The sequence below is a fragment of the Prunus dulcis genome, chromosome 8, assembly GCF_902201215.1.
Source record: "Prunus dulcis chromosome 8, ALMONDv2, whole genome shotgun sequence".
NCBI lineage: Eukaryota > Viridiplantae > Streptophyta > Magnoliopsida > Rosales > Rosaceae > Prunus > Prunus dulcis.
The window spans coordinates 5,293,109-5,312,269 of record NC_047657.1 but is presented as its reverse complement, the minus strand read 5'-3'; the positions used below and the strand labels follow the sequence as shown (position 1 = coordinate 5,312,269).

General features: G+C 35.8%; 3 protein-coding genes across 3 annotated transcripts; 1 reads left to right on the top strand and 2 right to left on the bottom strand.

Moving 5' to 3' along the window:
* Positions 1-1,337: 1,337 nt before the first annotated feature.
* Positions 1,338-4,947, bottom strand: LOC117638317 (histidine kinase CKI1-like). The gene is made up of 6 exons (XM_034373451.1): positions 4,897-4,947; positions 4,749-4,811; positions 4,267-4,642; positions 3,164-3,747; positions 1,865-3,085; positions 1,338-1,556 (listed from the first exon to the last, which is right to left on the bottom strand). The coding sequence occupies exons 1-6, from the start codon at positions 4,945-4,947 to the stop codon at positions 1,338-1,340; spliced, it is 2,514 nt and encodes an 837-aa protein (XP_034229342.1).
* Positions 4,948-8,594: 3,647 nt separating this feature from the next.
* LOC117638316 (uncharacterized mitochondrial protein AtMg00810-like) lies at positions 8,595-9,464 on the top strand. Its single transcript, XM_034373450.1, has one exon. The coding sequence runs from the start codon at positions 8,595-8,597 to the stop codon at positions 9,462-9,464; it is 870 nt and encodes a 289-aa protein (XP_034229341.1).
* A 5,420-nt stretch (positions 9,465-14,884) lies between these two features.
* Positions 14,885-16,456, bottom strand: LOC117638096. The gene is made up of 3 exons (XM_034373191.1): positions 16,225-16,456; positions 15,532-15,625; positions 14,885-15,179 (listed from the first exon to the last, which is right to left on the bottom strand). The coding sequence occupies exons 1-3, from the start codon at positions 16,302-16,304 to the stop codon at positions 14,967-14,969; spliced, it is 387 nt and encodes a 128-aa protein (XP_034229082.1). The 5' UTR covers positions 16,305-16,456; the 3' UTR covers positions 14,885-14,966.
* Positions 16,457-19,161: the final 2,705 nt, after the last annotated feature.

Sequence of the window (19,161 nt, the reverse complement as noted above, 5' to 3'; positions counted from 1 at the left end):
TTTTTAAAACATACAATAGTGGTATTGTACATGTTACGTATTTCTAATGTTTTATATACGTATTTGTTACAAAATTTTCATTAAGACACACAAAATTCACGTATTATACAAATAATTCTCACATATTATTGAATAAGAATAACCTATGTTATAAAAATTATATTAAAATATCATATATAGGAAGATTAATATCTATTTTGGATACGTTGAAACTTAATACACACTTTACATTCAGTTGTAGGAAAAGAATTCTGTAGTTAATGTAACAAAAGAAGTAAAAAAACATGTCGAAGAGAAACTATGTAAGACCAATTGTTTTGAGGTCGTTCAATGAAATTTTGTGTTTCATATATTTACTTGTTTTTTTTCTTATATCGTATTTATTATAACATTTATAAATTGCTGTCAATATAGAACTATACAAACCTCTATAACATAGCAGAAACTCTATAAACAGTATAAACTGAAGTATAATTAAAACTAGTTCATCTCAAAAGAAATGCTGTGAAAGTAATTATATAGCCCTTCCATCAAAATATTTAGGACAACATTTGAAAAACGCTATAGAAGATACAACTAAGATAGCATTTCAAAAACGCTATAATGGATTTGGATCAGATATAACACGTTTTGTTTAGCGTTTTCTGAGGTGACTGTTTTAGAACAATCAGTATAGAACCAAAATAACAGAATAATAAAGACAAACGAAATATATTTTATATAAATATAATTGAATCAATACAACAGTAATATAAATTGTGGAATACTGACTTGAATTGTAGATAGAGTCCTGCAGAGTTGCAGTGTCCTTTAGACAATATTTCTCCTCTACCCTTGTGCTTGTAACTCGATAGGAGTATTGTCAATATATAGAGGTATACCTCTTCATCGAACAGTTATGTTAACTATTTATCTTATTCGAATTTCAGATTTTGGTTTTATCTATAAAAAAAAATTTAATTAATAAAAATAAAATATTAATTAAATCAACAGAGCCCAAGAGCCCCAAGGCCAAAGGCCCATCTTGTGGTGTAGTCTTTAGAAACCTAAAGATAACTAGTCAGTCATTATTAACCAACTGGTAATCTCGATAATATTGACAGCCACATGAATAGTATTCAACAAAAAAGGTGAGAAAATAAGATATACATACAAAAATTCAACTTTGTCCTCCAAAAGATAAGTAGGCGTGCATGAATGCCACAACACTGTTGGAAAAAAAAAATCACGAAATTATCATATTATTTACAAACAAAACAATCGAACCTCAATGAATTTAAATTTATTATAAAATATAAATAAATAAATAAATGTAAAATATACAAAGTAAAATTATTTTATATAGTAGCATTGCTGTCAATGTATCTAATTGTTTCAAGTAGAAGATCCAATTTCAAGGGTTTGGTTAAATGGTGGTCCATGCCAGCCTCAATCATCCTTCTTGTTTCCTCGCCTTGTTCATGAGAAGTTAATGCAATGATCGGAATGTGAACGTCATAAGATTTCTCCTTTTTCCTTATCTCTCTTGCTGCTTCAAATCCATCCATTATCGGCATCTGTTTGAACACCAAAACGACGTCGGAACTGTTGGAATATATAATATGGGAAAGAATTGATTACTGATATACAGTCCCGATCTCTTGGACCACAGGAGTCCAAGAGATTGTGGTCACCCACCGTTGGATATTAATCCAATGGTTCAAAAAGATATATATAAATGCAATATGACATAAATGATTATTACCCGATTCAAGTCAACCGTTGAATTTACATCCAACGGTGAGTGACCATAAATCTCTTGGACTACAGGGGTTCAAGAGATCAGGACTGTACTTATATATAGTTTAATGTTAATAAGAATTACCTGGCAGTCCATTAATATATAATCATATCCATGTTTCCCATGGGTGACTAGATCATTGCGAACTAGGTCTAGGGCTTCTCCTCCATTTCCACAAAGCTTCATAGTTGCACCCCAATGTGTAAGAGTTTTCATAGCAATATGAGCTAGGGCTTTTTGGTCCTCAGCAACCAGAAACTTCTTTCCTCCCAAAGGCCTGCTTGGTTTATCAGGTCCTTCTGTTTCTCTATGTGGAAGTGGGCGGCCATGATCAACTGGTAGGTCTCTTGCTTTGGAGCTAACATTGTGAGACTTATGATTTTGAGTTGGTGAAGACAAGGTTTCAAATTCACGGTCGGTGTGAAACTGGTATCTTGATGAACTAGGGGCTCCGGAGACTCTTCCAACATCAAATGTGCCCCATAATCTCTTTGGCAGTGCACCTCCATACTCTGGAAGAAGTCTTACCACTTCGTATAGACGGGTACCGTGAAGTGCCTTGTGTTTGATAATGTCGTCTGGATCAAGGCTGTCAAAGTTAATGTTGCTTTGTATCAATGGATTTGCCAACCAGACAACCTTGCACCAAGCATTTTGAAGGCTTTTTTGGAATTCAGCTACAATGTAACATAACTCCTCAAATGGTCCAGCTGTAGTATCAATCACTAGCAATGTAAAGCGTGATGACGATGTGCCACGAAGATTCGTGCTATTCTTCTTAAAGAGAGAGATTATGTTTTCTGTTCCATCCATTGCACCCATCAAAGGGTGCACCTCCTTTAATCTAAAGCTAGAGTTGCATGATGTGGATTTGCTCAAGTAATCTTGCAAACCCAAATCAGATATTCCTGAAGAACTATGGTGATGAGAATAGTACCCTTTCCCCTTGTGTTTTATCTTCTTGAGAATAGGACAAAGTTGTTCCCATTGTTCTACCACCCATGCTTTTATCCCAATACTCTCCATGAACTTGTACACCATTCTTCGACGCTCTTCATTTTTTATCAGCAGTACAACATTGGATCCCTCTGCCTTTGGATTCAGGGCACGAGAGGTCAGCCCGGGAGTACCGGGAGTAGGAGCACTGTGAATGGCAGCTATTCCCAATTCAAGGTCTTCTTCTTTTCTTCTATCCTTGTAGACATTCTCACATACATTACTTAGGAGAACATTAAACCTGAAGCATGTCCCTCTTTCCCCAATCTCTTTGTCCACGATTCTTATTTCGCCATGCATCAAACGTACCTAGTGCAAACAAAAATTCAAATTTAACGCATGCCCTAAATTCAAGAAATTCTTGAACAAGTTTATATTTTAACTTACCAGAGACTGAACAATACCAAGTCCCAAGCCAGTACCTCCTTCTCCAAGAGCTGTTTCTTTGACTTGTACATAGTTTTCAAACACTGCTTTTTGCTTCTCCTTGGGGATTCCCTTCCCAGTATCATCCACCTCAAAATAAAATTCCAAACAATTTGGATCTTGCTGGACCCCATTCATTACTTCCATGTCATCATCTTGTGATTTCTTCTTATTTGATAGAAAGCATAGCAAATTTTTCAATATGGCACCACTCCGGTCAGAATTCCCAGCTATAGAATTCTTGAAATCAGGTTTTTCGACCCAAGCACGAACTGTCACATGCCCCTCTGAAGTAAATTTAACAGCATTGCTTAATAAGTTGCACAATATCTGCTTAAGCCTTCCCCTGTCGCCTTTAACTCTTGCAAACTTCATAACAGAGCCATCATAAGGATCCAACACCACATCTATGCCTTTTTTTAAACCCACAGGATGGTACAAATCAACTACATCTTCAAGTAGCTGGGCCACATCAAATTCCTCTTCCACAAGTTGCATCTTACCGGCTTCAATTTTGCTTGTATCAAGAATAGAGTTCAATATACCTATATAGCAAGTACTCAAACTGATATATCAAAATGTATAGAAGGATTTAGTTCATTAAAAATATGATTGGAAGGATTAATTTATTAACAAGTGAGAAAAGATTGTTCATAACAAGTACTAATTTACATATATGGTATACTATTGAGTTAGCTTATAAATGTTCACCCCACCTGCCACCTTCGATGCCCAGCCATACGCAACCTCGAGCCCCGCCACCCAACCCCACCAATCCGACCTGCCCCGAGCCACAGCCATCCCAACAGAGTATCCAGAAACCAAAAATCCCACACCCAGTCACCACTTGAAATTCACAAGCACCCAAACCAAAATCTCAAACACAAGAGAAAAAAAAAATTATATATACAGCAAACACAAAATAAAATTATGGGAAGAGGAATAAATGTGGTTTTGGAGGTTGGGGTGCTGGCTGACCTATCAACTATCAATTAAATATCGACAATGTAGTGTAGATTAGCACCCAGTACCAGTTAATCACTATCTTTAGCAATATAACTTACCTAAAAGGTCCTTCGTACAAGCTTCCATTTGTCTTATATTCGTCTCTAGTTCTGAACCTCGGGCTACTTCATCGTAAGATATCTCGATCAAACCGGTAATGCCAGCGAGAGCAGCACGAACATCATGGCTTGCAGAAGCAAACGCAAGACTTTTCCTCATACTCTTCCTCTCAGCTTGTTGAGTCGCCTCCATTTGTTTTATGAGTGTGGCACAAAGAAGCATTTCCCGTTTCCCAGCACTAAGCATTACGAAAATATAACTCACGCTGAAGACTCCCATAATAGCAATCATCACTATTAGGAGTGTGAATGCTACTTTGCTGTTCTCGTGAACAAATCTGACTAGCCCACTCTCTGTGTAAGCAAATGCAAGAACCTGAAACGTCTCGAAAATTCTTGTAACATTAATTAATTACTATGTAGATTACATGTATAACAAATTAATAAAATAATTAACTGTAAATTTTAGAGATTAAACTTACATTACGCTCAATATGTTTGATGATACCGATCAATAAACCAGAAAGTACCAGCATGCCAATCACCTACAGTAAAGTTTAGTTTGAATATTTGTAATGAAGTATTAAGTGATAACAATGAGAAATTTAGAAGGATGAGAAGAAAAATTACCAACAAGACGAAGAAAACATGCCGCAACACAGTCCAATGTTGCAGCTTCATTGGGTCTGCTGTTTGTTAGTTAACCAAAGAAATATATATCCTGCAAATTTTCATGAAAAAGTAAGCTAAAAATAACTAATGGATTCAACCAAAAAATATTAACATTATATTTATTTAGCCTGAAAAACTAAATTCTGAAAATAAACTCTCCTGTGTGTCTGTTGATGTGTAACCCTCAAGCTGAAAACCATGGAGCCAAAGTCACAAAGTCTGTGTTAATTTCATTTTATATGTTTTAATTTCTGTTTGTAATGTGAGCCATTGGATCATAGTCCAAGTGGACTCTCTTTCTAGCCTAAGACTTGAGTGCCAACTAGTGACAAATGTGAGCATCTCATAGGATGATAGAAGCAATGGCTAGGATTTAATCTCTGTGAAAATCTGTTTGAGAAGTAGCTCACTTCTCTCTCTCATACAAATATACATGAACAGTGGAATGGAATGAATTGTAATCTCCAGCTTTCTTTTCAGAGCAACGTTCTCTTCTTCATTCTTCCTCTGTGATGTCTTCCTTCCTCCCAAACATCCAAAACACTGAAAACAATGAATTCTAACATGGCCTTAGAGCCAGGTTCAATTGCTTGAGCTGGGCGTGAATCTGTGAACAGGGAGTCGGAATCGATTCGAGCTGGGTCTGAGCTCCTTCGACGATCGCAGCTGTGATTTCTTGAATCCAATGTCTAATATGGCAGGATGGGGCACTGCTGAGCTTCACACACCAGTTTTCAATGGAGAAAACTATGAGTTCTGGAGCATTAGGATGAAAACCATTCTGAAATCTCATGGATTGTGGGACCTAGTTGAACATGGTTTCAAGGCTTCAGATCCAAAGAAGGAGAAGGAGATAGAAGAGACTAAGGTTGCTGAGAAGTCTACGATGGTTGAGCTTCTGATGAAGGATTCTCGTGCACTTGGGTTGATCCAAAGTGTTGTCTCAGATCAGCTCTTCCCCAGAATTGTGAACGAGGAGACCTCAAAGGGTGCTTGGGATATTCTGAAGCTGGAATTCAGAGGATATAAACAGGTATGAAATGTAAAATTGCAAGGATTGCGTAGAGAATTTGAATATACTTGCATGAAAGATAGTGAATCCCTATCTATATATCTTGCTAGATGGTTTGATATAATGAATCAAATGAAGAGTTATGGTGAGGAACAATCTAGAGAGAGTTGTGCAGAAATTATTGTTTAGTTTGCCAAAATCATATGATTCTATCTGCTCTGTGATTGAACATTCTAAGGATCTTGAGACTCTTGAAATTCAAGAGGTGGTTGCTTCTCTGAAGAGCTTTGAGCTCAGATTGGATCAACACACTGAGAACTCTACAAAAAGGGCTTTTACTAGTCTGAATATTGAGGGAAATAATCCTAAGAGTGGAGTTTCTTCTGGAGATCAAAAACCTCAGAAGAATTGGAAATCCAACGATGGGAACAAAACGGCTTGTAAACACTGATAAATTGCATTTTGGCAAGTGTTGGTTTGAAGGGAAGCCTAAATGCAAAGGGTGTGGGAAATTTGGACATATGCTCAGAGAGTGTCATGGAAATAAAAATGTACAGAAATTGTACTATGCCAATCAGGTTGAAGAAACTGGAACCTTGTTCTATGCATGCAATGCTGTGACAAATGTGAAGGTAAATCACTCATGGTACATTGACAGTGGTTGTAGTAACCACATGACAGGTGATGAGAGTTTGTTAGTCAATATTCAAAGAAATTTGACTTCTAAAGTAAAGATGGATACTGGATCAATAGTTCCGGTTGCAGGAAAATGGACTCTTGTGATAGAAACCAAGTTGGGTAGAAAGCACATTCAAGAAGTGATGCTTGTACCGGGTCTTGAAGAAAATATGCTTAGTGTTGGACAAATGATGGAGCATGGGTACTATCTTGTGTTTGGAGGGGAAGTGGTGAACATTTATGATGATCGGTCACTGGACAATCTGATTGTTTGAGTTCAAGTGACAAATAACAGATGTTTTCCTCTTACAATGATGCCTACAAGTGATTTGGCCTTAAAGGCAAGTGTCACACACTGCTTGCAGACATGGCACAAGAGATTGGGGCACTTAAATGAAAGGAGCATAAAAAGGCTCTAGAATCAAGACATGGTTCATGGCTTACCTCACTTGGAGCATACTTCAGTAGTGTGTGAAGGCTGCATGCTAGGAAAGCAACACAGAGATTCCTTTCCATTGGAGTCCACTTGGAGAGCTACATGTCCTTTGGAATTGGTTCACACAGATATCTGTGGACCAATGCAGACTGAATCCAATTTGAAAAATAGGTATTTTCCCCTATTTACAGATGATTGCACTAGAATGTCATGGGTGTATTTCATCATAAACAAGTCAAGTGCATTTGAATGTTTTAGAAAGTTCAAGGCTATGACTGAGCTGCAAAGTGGATATAAGATAAAAGGCTTGAGGAGTGATAGGGGTGGAGAGTTCTTATCAAGCAAATTTAACAAGTATTGTGAAGAATTTGGAACTCAAAGGCAGCTAACTGTGGCATACTCTCCTCAGCAAAATGGAGTAGCCGAGAGAAAGAACAGAACAGTGGTGGAAATGGCAAAATCCATGCTGCATGAGAAGGGTATTCCCTATGAGTTTTGGGCAGAGGACAGTCTATCTTCTAAATAGATGTCCCTCCAAGTCTCTCAAGAAGGTAACACCATTTGAAGCTTACACTGGCAGAAAACTAGGTATCGCACACTTGAAGATTTTTGGATCTCCTTGCCATGTGCACATCCCTTCAGCACTCAGACATAAACTTGAAGAAAACAGCCACACGTGTATCTTTGTGGGTTACGGAATCTGTGAAAAAAGGTACAGACTATTTGATCCAAAATCTAGAAAGATTATTATGTCCAGAGATGTGCATTTTGATGAAGATGCTTCATGGAAGTGGGAGAACACTGATAAAAGTGAAATGAGAGTTCCAATGGTAGCTGAGAGCCAAATGGCAGATTGTGGTGAAAGACAGCAGCAAGTTGAAGTCTGTGAACCAAGTCAAATCTTGGACACATCAACTCAAGCGGACGGAGGTATGACACTACAAGATGAGGAAATTCTTGAAGGCTCGCAAGCTATTGACCACACACTAAAGAAATGGAAAAGTATCAACGAGATCATGGCTCAGTGTAATATGTGCATTGTGGAACCTGAGAATTTTGAAGAAGCTGATCTAGATGAGTCATGGAGAAGGGCAATGGAAGCTGAGTTGGAAATGATAGAGAAGAATAATACTTAGCAGCTTGTTGAGAGATCGTTTAATAAACCTGTCATTGGTGTCAAGTGGGTCTATAAGACCAAACTTAATCTAGATGGTACTGTGCAGAAAAATAAGGCTCGATTGGTGGCTAAGGGCTACTCACAAAAGCCTGGGATTGATTACAATGAAACATTTGCCCTAGTTACAAGGTTAGACACCATTAGAACCTTGATTACTCTAGCTGCACAAAAGAAATGGAACTTGTATTAGCTGGATGTTAAGTCTGCGTTCCTCAATAGGGTATTAAAAGAAGAAGTGTATGTTGAACAACCACAAGGTTTTGTGAAAGAAAATGAAGAAACAAATGTGTACAAACTGCACAAGGCACTGTATGGATTGAAACAAGCACCAAGGGCCTAGTATGATGAAATTAATGCATATTTCAACAGTGCTGGTTTCAAGAAAAGTTCAAGTGAAGAGTGAGAATTCAGGTATTATTATTGTCTCCCTATATGTAGATGATATTGTATATACTGGTAACAGCCCACAAATTCTTGAAGAATTTAGAAAAGATGTGATGAAGCACTATGAGATGACAGATTTGGGATTGTTACACCACTTTCTTGGAATGGGAATATTACAAACCGAGAAGAGTATTTTTATACACCAAAAGAAGTATGCACAGAAGTTGATTGAGAAGTTTGGATTAAAAGATTGCAAAGCGGTAGCAACTCCACTTGCAATGAATGAGAGATTGAGCAAGATTGATGGAAGTGAAGCTGCAAATGAAGGAGAATACAGACAGATTGTGGGAAGCTTGCTCTATTTGACAGCAACTAGACCTGATGTGATGTTTGCAGCAAGTCTCTTGGCAAGGTTCATGCATAATCCTACCAAGAAACACCTAGGGACAGCAAAGAGAGTGCTGAGATATATTCAAGGAACACTTGATTTTGGAATTGAATTTATAAAAGGGAAGACAACTACTCTAATCGATTACTGTGATAGTGACTGGGCAGGAAGTGAAGATGATATGAGGAGCACTTCAGGGTATGCATTTACTCTAGGATCTGGTGTGTTTTCATGGGCATCGATTAAGCAAAACATAGTGGCATTGTCCACTGCAAAAGCAAAATATGTCAGTGCTGCTAAAGCTATTTCCCAAGCAAAATGGTTGAGGTTCGTACTTGAGGACTTTGGAGAAGAACAAGTTGAAGGAACTCAAATCATGTGTGATAACACATCAGCCATAGCAATGGCAAAGAATCCAGTTCTCCACCAGAAAACCAGACATATCAGTTGAAAGTTTCACTTCATTAGAGAAGCTATTCAAGTAAAGGAGATTGAACTTATCTACTGCAAAACAGAAGATCAGATTGCATATATATTAACCAAGGCTCTGTTTAAGGATCGATTTGTGTATCTAAGAGAACTACTTGGTGTGAAATCAACTAAAGGGTTAGAAGGGAGTGTTGATGTGTAACCCTCAAGCTGAAAACCTTGGAGCCAAAGTCACAAAGTCTGTGTTAATTTTATTTTATACGTTTTAATTTCTGTTTGTAATGTGAGCCATTGGATCATAGTCCAAGTGGACTCTCTTTCTAGCCTAAGAATTGAGTGCCAGCTAGTGACAAATGTAAGCATCTCATAGGATGATAGAAGCAATGGCTAGGATTTAATCTCTGTGAAAATCTGTTTGAGAAGTAGCTCACTTCTCTCTCTCATACGAATATACATGAACAGTGGAATGGAATGAATTGTAATCTCCATCTTTCCTTTCAGAGCAACGTTCTCTTCTTCATTCTTCCTCTGTGATTTCTTCCTTCCTCCCAAACATCCAAAACACTGAAAACAATGAATTCTAACAGTGTCTATATATTCACTCCAGTAAAATTCCCAGCCCTAAATCAAGACAAAACTTTGAGTTTCAAATTTACTATCTTTTAAACTAGCCACAAACCCTAGTTTTCTTGAAACAACACTTTTTTTTTAATTTTATTTATTTATTTTTTATAGAAGCAAGATTTCATTAAAAAGGAGCAAAGCTGGCGGCTGTGTCCTCCAAACAGCCACTTGAATTAACCCAGGGCATAACGTACCAGCTTATTTCTAAGGGCATCAAGGAAGTGAGCCAATGGTGCTCTACAATCTTGAAAAACAAGCCTAAGAAGGCCAAATCTGAACCCCCTTTGTTCAGTGCACCCCCAATTCCTCTACAGACCGCATACCCTCCAATTTGATCAGGACACCCAGAGAATAAATTGGGATACATATATATACCCCATCCTGCATTACAGTGGCATCCGCATGATAATAATGTGCAGACATATGGAGGAGAGAATAACTGTATATATCTTAAACTGTGGACTCTGAAACAACATCCCTTACACATATATTTAAATTCGGATATGGATGCAAAATCAAGGATTTATCTTCAGAAATAAATAAGCACGAAATCCAGATGTCACCTTTGGATATTGAGATACTGGTCGAGTTGCTCTCACTCCCAACTTTGCTTTTACTTGGTAAATTCTTTCCCCTCTTTGTACGATCACTTGGGAGCGTTATGCAGCTTTCTGACCATCAGTTCCTTTGTATTTGGTTTCTGTTTTCTCTTGCTGTTGTTTATGGTTTCCTTCTCGTTATTACTTCTTTGCTGGGCATCTGTTGCTTTCAGCTTTAGTTTTTGGCGTCTGTGCCCTTGCCTTCATGTTTCTTTGTTTTTGTTTTGCCTTGCGTTGGATGTGGAATGAAGTATCCTTTGTTTTGCCTTGCGTTGGATGTGTAAAATCTTTCCCCTTTTCCTAACTAGAGTTGTATTTCCTTGCATGGCTCCCAACCCTCACAAGGAAATTAAATTTTAAATATTTCCCTCCCTTTCAGCACTTAGCCTTGGTGTAAACACCCAAATAAAAGACCATAAATCTTTCCTTTTTATTTTTATTTTTTATTAATGGGCAAATAAACTTAAATCTACAAAGATTACTTACCCTTATAGGATTTCAGTCTTCCTTGCAGCAAATCTCTCTCATAACTCAAGCAGATTGCTTATTTAACTAGTAGATCTTGAATATCATATCCTTATCCTGTCATATTAGATGAAACAGAACCATACATTCAAAATATGACTTTTTAAACGATAACCTGTTATTAAATTAATACAACATTAACTCTTAATTTTGTCTCACTCCACAATGTACTCTCATGATCCGAATTGCTTGTTTTTTTAGGTTCCTATATCAACATTCATTTTCTTGCAAAAATTCACCCAATTCGGAATTTTGTTTAGCCATTTGACTACTATCAAGGATACATTCATCGTTGATTAAAAATATTGTTTTTGTCTATTTATTTTATCACCGTTAAATAACTAAACGATATTCATTGGAGTGAATTTTTGCAAGCTTGATCTTTAAATTAATCAGGACTTAAATAAATAATTAAACTGTTCGAATCATGAGATACATTGTATATAGTTGGCCCAAACGAGTGGTAGGTCGAATTAACCTAAACTTGAAGTTACAGACTAATGTGTGATTGAAAAAAAAAATTGAAAAAAAAAAAACGAAAATTTGCATAAATACCACCTGAACTTTTAGGTGCACTACTACCACCTGAATTTTTATTTTTTATTTTTAACCACATATACTTTGTAAAGTAATTCACCACCTATGTCTAACCCCGTTAAAATTTCCATTAAGTTTAAGGGTATTTTCTTCTGTTCCTTTTAACTAAAAATAAATGTAAAAAACAAAATTTTATATATATATATATATATAAAGTTAACCTAATTATACCACACCTTCCCCAACCGCTACCCTACCACACTCTATATTTATCTGTCTCTTGGAATCTTGACATGGGTTGTTGAAATTAAATTGCAAATATAGCTATAGACCAACCAAGCTCTAGCTTGCTAATGGAATCACAACCCATTTCTTCTGTGAAAACCCACACAACAAGGAAATTTAGGCTTAAGTCTCTAGCTAAGAAGACAAATATTTGGAGTTACTAAACTAATGCAACTAGGAGGGTCCTTTTTTATTATTTATTTATTTTTATTAAATAGTGTAGCCGTGCAGCTATACCTCTTGAATATAATGTATTTGGACAGTATGGCCAGGCGGTTATACTACAATTTATTTTTTTTAAGTTTCAACACATCCAAATAGAAAGGGACCCTCCTAGTTTGGATATTCTGAAACTAGCAATTGTAGTATAGCCGGGTGGCTATACTTTAGAGATATTAATTTGCTGGTTTCAACATATCCAAAGTAGATATTGATCGCCCATTGTATAATATTTAACATGTATTATTTTTATTCAATTATATGTGAGAATTATTTGTATAATACGTGAATTTTGTGTGTCTTATTGAAAATTTTGTAAAAAATACGTGTATTAAACATGAAAAATACATATGTAGATGTACAATACGAGTATTGTACATTTGTTTTTTTTTAAAACGTGAATTTAACCAAGTCTCTAAGACGTGTACAGAATACGGATGTATTATTAAAAAATATGTACGTGCGTGTATCATAGAGTATTAAACGTGAAAGTACTAAATTGTTTATACTGTTAATAATGGAAAAGTAAAAAATTAAACGGGGACAATAGAGACTCAGTAATGGCCTAATAGTAATAGATAATGTTATAAACTACTCTTATCAATAAATGAAAATGGGGAAAAAATTTAAAAGAAAGTATAGCCACATGGCTATACCATTTATTAAAAGAATTAAAACAAAAAAACCCAGTAAAGCCGACTGCCTATACGTTTTTTTTTTTAATCAAGATTTATTTATAATTATAAATAAATAAATAAAAAATTTAAAAAAAAAAAACAGAGCTACGTACAGCGCCTAGGTGCCATGTGTCAAAATAAGTATAGCCGTGGGGCTATACTATTTTTAATAAAAATAAATCAATTTTTTGTCCATTCCTTTGTGTTCGTTTTGTATTGCTTATTTAGGGTGATACGTAATTTTTTTTAAAATTTGGGAAGCCCAGCTTGTTTGGTAAATTATGAGAAAATCACTTATTATTAAAAATCGCTATGAGAGAACGCTATAAGGAAAAGCAGCTAATGAGGTACTTTCATTTTCTAATTATACAGGAATCAATTTCAAAGAGGCACTTGGTTTAATAATTATGCGAGAATCATTTTCTAATTATTCAGGAAATAGTACCAAAAACACTTTTAACAAAAAGTTTACCAAACGTCAAACTGCTTTCTTTCACAATAAATTTGACAGCGATTATTTTCATAGCACAACAATTTCAAACTGGCCCTTTATTTGTCCCTTCTCATTCTCTCTCCCCTATTCTCTGCTTTTCGTTTTTCCGTATTACAATACATCAAATGGTGAAAACATTAAAACATTGAGAAAATATTTTTGATAAAATATAAAGTGCTAGAGACCACAATTATCATGAGGGTAAAATGTAAGAGACTTATCATTTAAAATTAACAAAATTTAAATCAAAACAAAAAACACAAAACCCATGTAGTCGATCTGGCCGTTACCACGCCGGACACCCCACCCCCCCTCTTCATTCTGCTCCTTTTCCTTTTTTGGTTTTTCTTTTCTCATTTGTTTAATACATCACTAGCTTTCCACATGGAAAAATTATAGAGTAGTGCAATATCACTGCGTCACTTGGTGATATTTTCACTCAAAAAATATCATGTGTCATTTTAGAAAGAAAATAATTATTCTTTTACATCTCTCTAAAAAAATTATTATTATTATTATTATTCTTTTTACAACTCGACTTTATCTATATCCACTGAAATAAAATTAGAAAGAAAAAAAAAGTGCCAGCAACTCAACCCAACAATCATTAGTCACAAGTAAGCCAAATCCCCATAGACCAATAAATGGTTGCAACCAGGAAACTTCATCATCATTGTCAATGTATATAAAAAAATTATATAATCTTAATATCTGATGAGGCTTATTAGATCCACATTCGAGAACTAGCATAATACCCAACCCAATCAACCTTTTCCATATCAATTTCCTGTTGGTCAATTTGTAACTTGTATGTGATACACCCACCTCCCATTACAACCTTCTTCACATCTAATGGAAATATAGATGGATCTTGGCGTAGCCACCGAAAGCTTGAGAAGCAAATATGGCTATGATTTAGCAGTTGGAGAGAGAGAGAGAGAGAGAGAGAGCGGGTGACCAGGGCAAGCGACACAGGAGTAGGCGACTGGGGTGGGGTGGGAAATTTTTCGTCTCTTGTTCTTTTTGATTTTTTTTATTTTCTTAATTTTATTTTAAATGGTAAAAATTGGGTTCCAGTTCCAACTGTAAAATAAAATGTGAGTTGTTTAAAAGCATGACACATGACATATTTTGAATGAAAGTATCATTAGCTGACGTGATAATATCTTACACATAAACACTAATTTTAGTTCTCTCAGTAAAAAAAATTAGAAAAAATTATTAGTTTGTCATGAGTCCCATGTAAATAGGTTATTTTATGAAAAACTCGAGTCATGTCACCCAGCTCTAGTTACTATTCCGGGTTACATAGTAAATGACCCAATTGTATTAAAAGTGCACTTTGTATTAGACCTTTCTCAGTACGCATTGTCCACAAACTATTTTTTTTCTTCCTCTCATTATATATAAAAATATACGTACATGGAAACTAAAATACAATCAAAGAAGCCAACATTTTTTCTTCTCATTACACATATAAATGTCATGTCAAATGTTCAAATAATATATTGGATATATACAATAAGAATGACAAAATTGTTTGATTTTGTCTCGCTATACTCACTTTATATTCTCTTTTGTAAAGCAATAAGTAGCACTACGAAAATGGGAGAAACAAGAAAAATAATATATGGAAGAGTTTGACTCAGTGTACCTACTTCACCTTCAGCCTCTTTTAGCACAAAGTCGGATTTATTTTCAATGAAAGCTTCAAAATAATTCTGAAAGCCAGTGTTCTTCCAAGGTGAGCTCCCTGTAAGCTTCATCATTTCCATGGCCTGCCAGATGCATAAGATCCATATAATTTAAGATGGAAATGAAAGAAACTGCCTGAAAATATGCACTTGAAAAAAATATATATATCCACTTTGAAATGTGAAAAACTATTTGCAGTAAGCCCCATAAGATATAGCTTACTATTTCCAATTGGTATTTGGATCTTAGGACATGAAATACAATCTTACAAACAAATGAAATGCATGCCTATGATATAAGTATCATTTCCGGTGTCAATTCACAGTCACAGTTTGTTTTGTTATTTAGGATTGCACGCTACGTTTGAATATAGAGTGCCTTGGTGCCTTGTCTCTTGCAGATGCTAGTTTATGTATAGATCCAACAAGTAGTTACCTGAAAGCTGAACACAAATTGCCTCGCCTTCTTGCTTACTTTAGCAGTTGGGTGGGATTGAAGCTTCTCGTACATGACTTGAGCTTCCTGCGACCTATCAACAATCACTAATATTTAAAATCTGAAGGTATTGTAGACCAGAAAAGATAACAATAGTCAGAAACAGCCCATCTCTATTGAGGATGTGCCACATTCAAACCCAAAAACATACAATCACAACACAAAACATGGTCTCCATTATGTGGGAAGGACTTGTTTATCAATAATATGACAGAGAACATGGCTTCAGATAGAATGATAGAGAAGAAGTCATGTGCCCACCCGAAAGAGCTGCATCTTTTATATGGGATGACAAAAAATATACCTTTTCTTCTTTCCTTAACATGGCTTAAGATGCAGGCTAATCATTTTGATCCACAAATGCCTTAAAACTTTATATGGGATGACAAAAATTGTTATTCTTTTTTTTCAATTCACATGAAATTTTGGCACGTAAATGTGCACAGTCATGTCGTCATGTTGAAATGGGATGTTGCCGAACTTCGAAACAAAACTAGAGTTTTGCTTGGATTGATGTATTTATCATCACATGAAAGGCAACCGGCTTATTTCAAATTCCATGTGAAACGTAAGTAACAAAGTCTCATGAGATGATTAGACAGTGCAAATAAATTCTCAAAATTCAGATAATACCTACTGAGGGAGTCTTGACAAATAGACCATTGTAAAGCAGCCAACCCATGAAGCTCACTCTGTAAAAACAATTTTCGCATGAAACAAATTTGAAAATGTACGGATGTAAAGAAAAATCAGATGTTACTCTTTTACCCAGAAACCAAAAACAAAAACAAAAACAAAACAAAACAAACAAAAAAAAAGGGAAAAAGAAAGAAGTGCTGAACATTGATTCATGAAAAATTCATCTCTCAAATATCAACTGCACCACATCACTAGCTAAAACTAAAAGATGTTCAATAGTAGATTTATGATCATGGTTTGTTGTTTTTGATAAGTTAAGGATCATGGTTTCTATAAACCAGATCATTAGATCATAGTATTTCAATTTTTGACAAAGTCATTTCTCAGCCCAAAAAGAGGAAGATTGTGCAGGAAAAATGGCCATCGTACATGAACATGAATTTTGAATATTTGCCATTTCACTAATTCAAGTTTCCAAATATGCTGGGAAAATAGTAAGCCGCTCAATTAATAGAGGGCTTGGCTTAATAGAAACAGTGACACAAAAATCGAGCAGTCCTGTATTAATTGAGTGGAGTAGTTCCCGAGAGAGTCTTAACTAGTAGCCCAGTGATTTTTTTAGACAGATAGCCGTACCATGGATATCATGAAAAGGTCAGAAGCAATGTCAGTACTTAGTAGCCCAGTGATATAATAGAGAGAGTGAACAAAAGTAACAGATTTAAATAAAGAACACAACTGCAGAAAAATCATAATGCTTGATTACCTGTATTAGCTTAGGGCCCATTTGGCAGAACTTGTCCAAAAACTAAAATAAAAAAATAAAATTCACAGAGAGGGTCTCTTGAAGAGTCTTTCTGGAGAAACTCTCAAAATGAGCTTCTCCAATAATATGCATTTTTGCTTCTCAGATGATTTTCCCCCTCTCCAGAATCTGTTATTAAATGGACCTTATAAGACAACCAACACCTGATTAAGTCAGAGTACTTTCACAGGTCATAAGTGCTTTCCTCCCACAAACCTATTTTGAGCTTCCACTAGTTCTCTGTAAATTGAAATGCTATCACAGCCATTTACAATTTACAGAGAGCACCCCATCAATTTACAGATCTGGATTCAACTAATAGATTCAATCAATGTATATCAGTTACACTGAATTTCTAAATCCAGTCACGTATTAACGGGGTATGATCGACAGTAATTGCTGTCACTGTCACTAATATTAGATATCAGGAAATGAAAATTTGGGATTCAGATATTTTGAACCAAAGATTGTGCATGTGAAAGATTATGAAGACGTGGTCAATCATTTTGCTTAACCAGGGTTAGCAAGGACCAACGCATGACAAGTCCTCAATACTTCTCCCAATAAAATACTTGTTTGCGATGGTATAAGCTGACAACATAAACGATATCAGTCAACTTACAATCTTATCGAGTCTTACAATTTACAACAATACTCCTACTGTTGAAATATTCTCTCATTACATCAGCCAATCACCACCATTCTATTACAAGAGCCAATGTGAATGTGACACATGGCAGTACAAAGGCTAAGAGCCGTTGGAAACTGACTGCTTTACACCTTACACTTGGCATATGAGCTCAAGTCACTTAACTAACATAATGCTTAATGAAGCTAGAAAGAAAAACAGACTAAGTAAATTACTAACTAACAAGAAATTAGCTAGTCAATTTACATTTCAACACTCCCTTCTAAAGTGCTAGCTGATTTCACACCAAGTAGACTTCTCAAATAACTGAATCTGTCCTTGGGAAGAGCCTTGGTAAAGATGTCAGCTATTTGTTCTTCACCTTTGCAGTAAACCAAATCAATTTCACCATTTTGAATTGCATCTCTGATAAAATGAAACTTCCTATGAATATGCTTACTTCTTTGGTGAAAAACTGAATTTTTAGACATGGCTATGGCTGAAGTGTTGTCACAAAACACAGTTGTTGCAGTAGTCTGTTCTTCCCCAAAATCTTCAAGAACAAACCTGAGCCAAATGGCTTGTGATGTAGCTTCTGCTGCACTCACACACTCTGCTTCTGCTGTTGAAAGAGCCACACTATGTTGTTTGACTGATGCCCACGAAAAGGCACCACTTCCAAAAGAAAATGCATATCCAGAAGTGCTTTTCATATCTTCCTCAGATCCACTCCAGTCACTGTCACAATATCCTACTAAAAATGCAGATTTTCCAGTCACATACTCAATTCCATAATCAATTGTGCCTTGTATGTACCTTAGAACTCTTTTAGCAGCTCCATAGTGCAGCTTAGTAGGACTGTGCATGAACCTTGCAAGCAGACTAGCTGAGAACATAATATCTGGTCTGGTTGCAGTTAGATATAGCAGGCTTCCAACAATTTTCCTGTACAAACTTTCATCTGCAGCTTCACTTCCATCCTCTCTTTGCAATTTATCAGTGGCAACCAATGGAGTGCTCACTGATTTGCAATCCTTGAGGCCAAATTTATCCAAGAGAGTAAAGGCATACTTTTTCTGATGTATAAAAATACTCCCTTCAGTTTGAGTTATCCCCATTCCAAGAAAGTGGTGAAGTAATCCCAAATCTGACATTTCATACTTGCACATCATCTCTGTTTTAAACTCTTCCATCATTCTTGTACTACTCCCTGTGTATACAATATCATCTACATAGATTGATACTATCAAGACACCAATTCCTTCTTTGTTTCTCACATATAGAGTTGCTTCACTTGAGCTTCTATGAAAACCATAGTGAATGAGATATGTATCAATCTCCCTATACCAGGCCCTTGGTGCTTGTTTTAGACCATAAAGAGCCTTTCTTAGTCTATACATTTTATCTTCAACCTCTTCAACCACAAAGTCATCCGGTTGATCCACATATACTTCATCTTCAAGTACACCATTCAAAAATGCTGATTTAACATCCAATT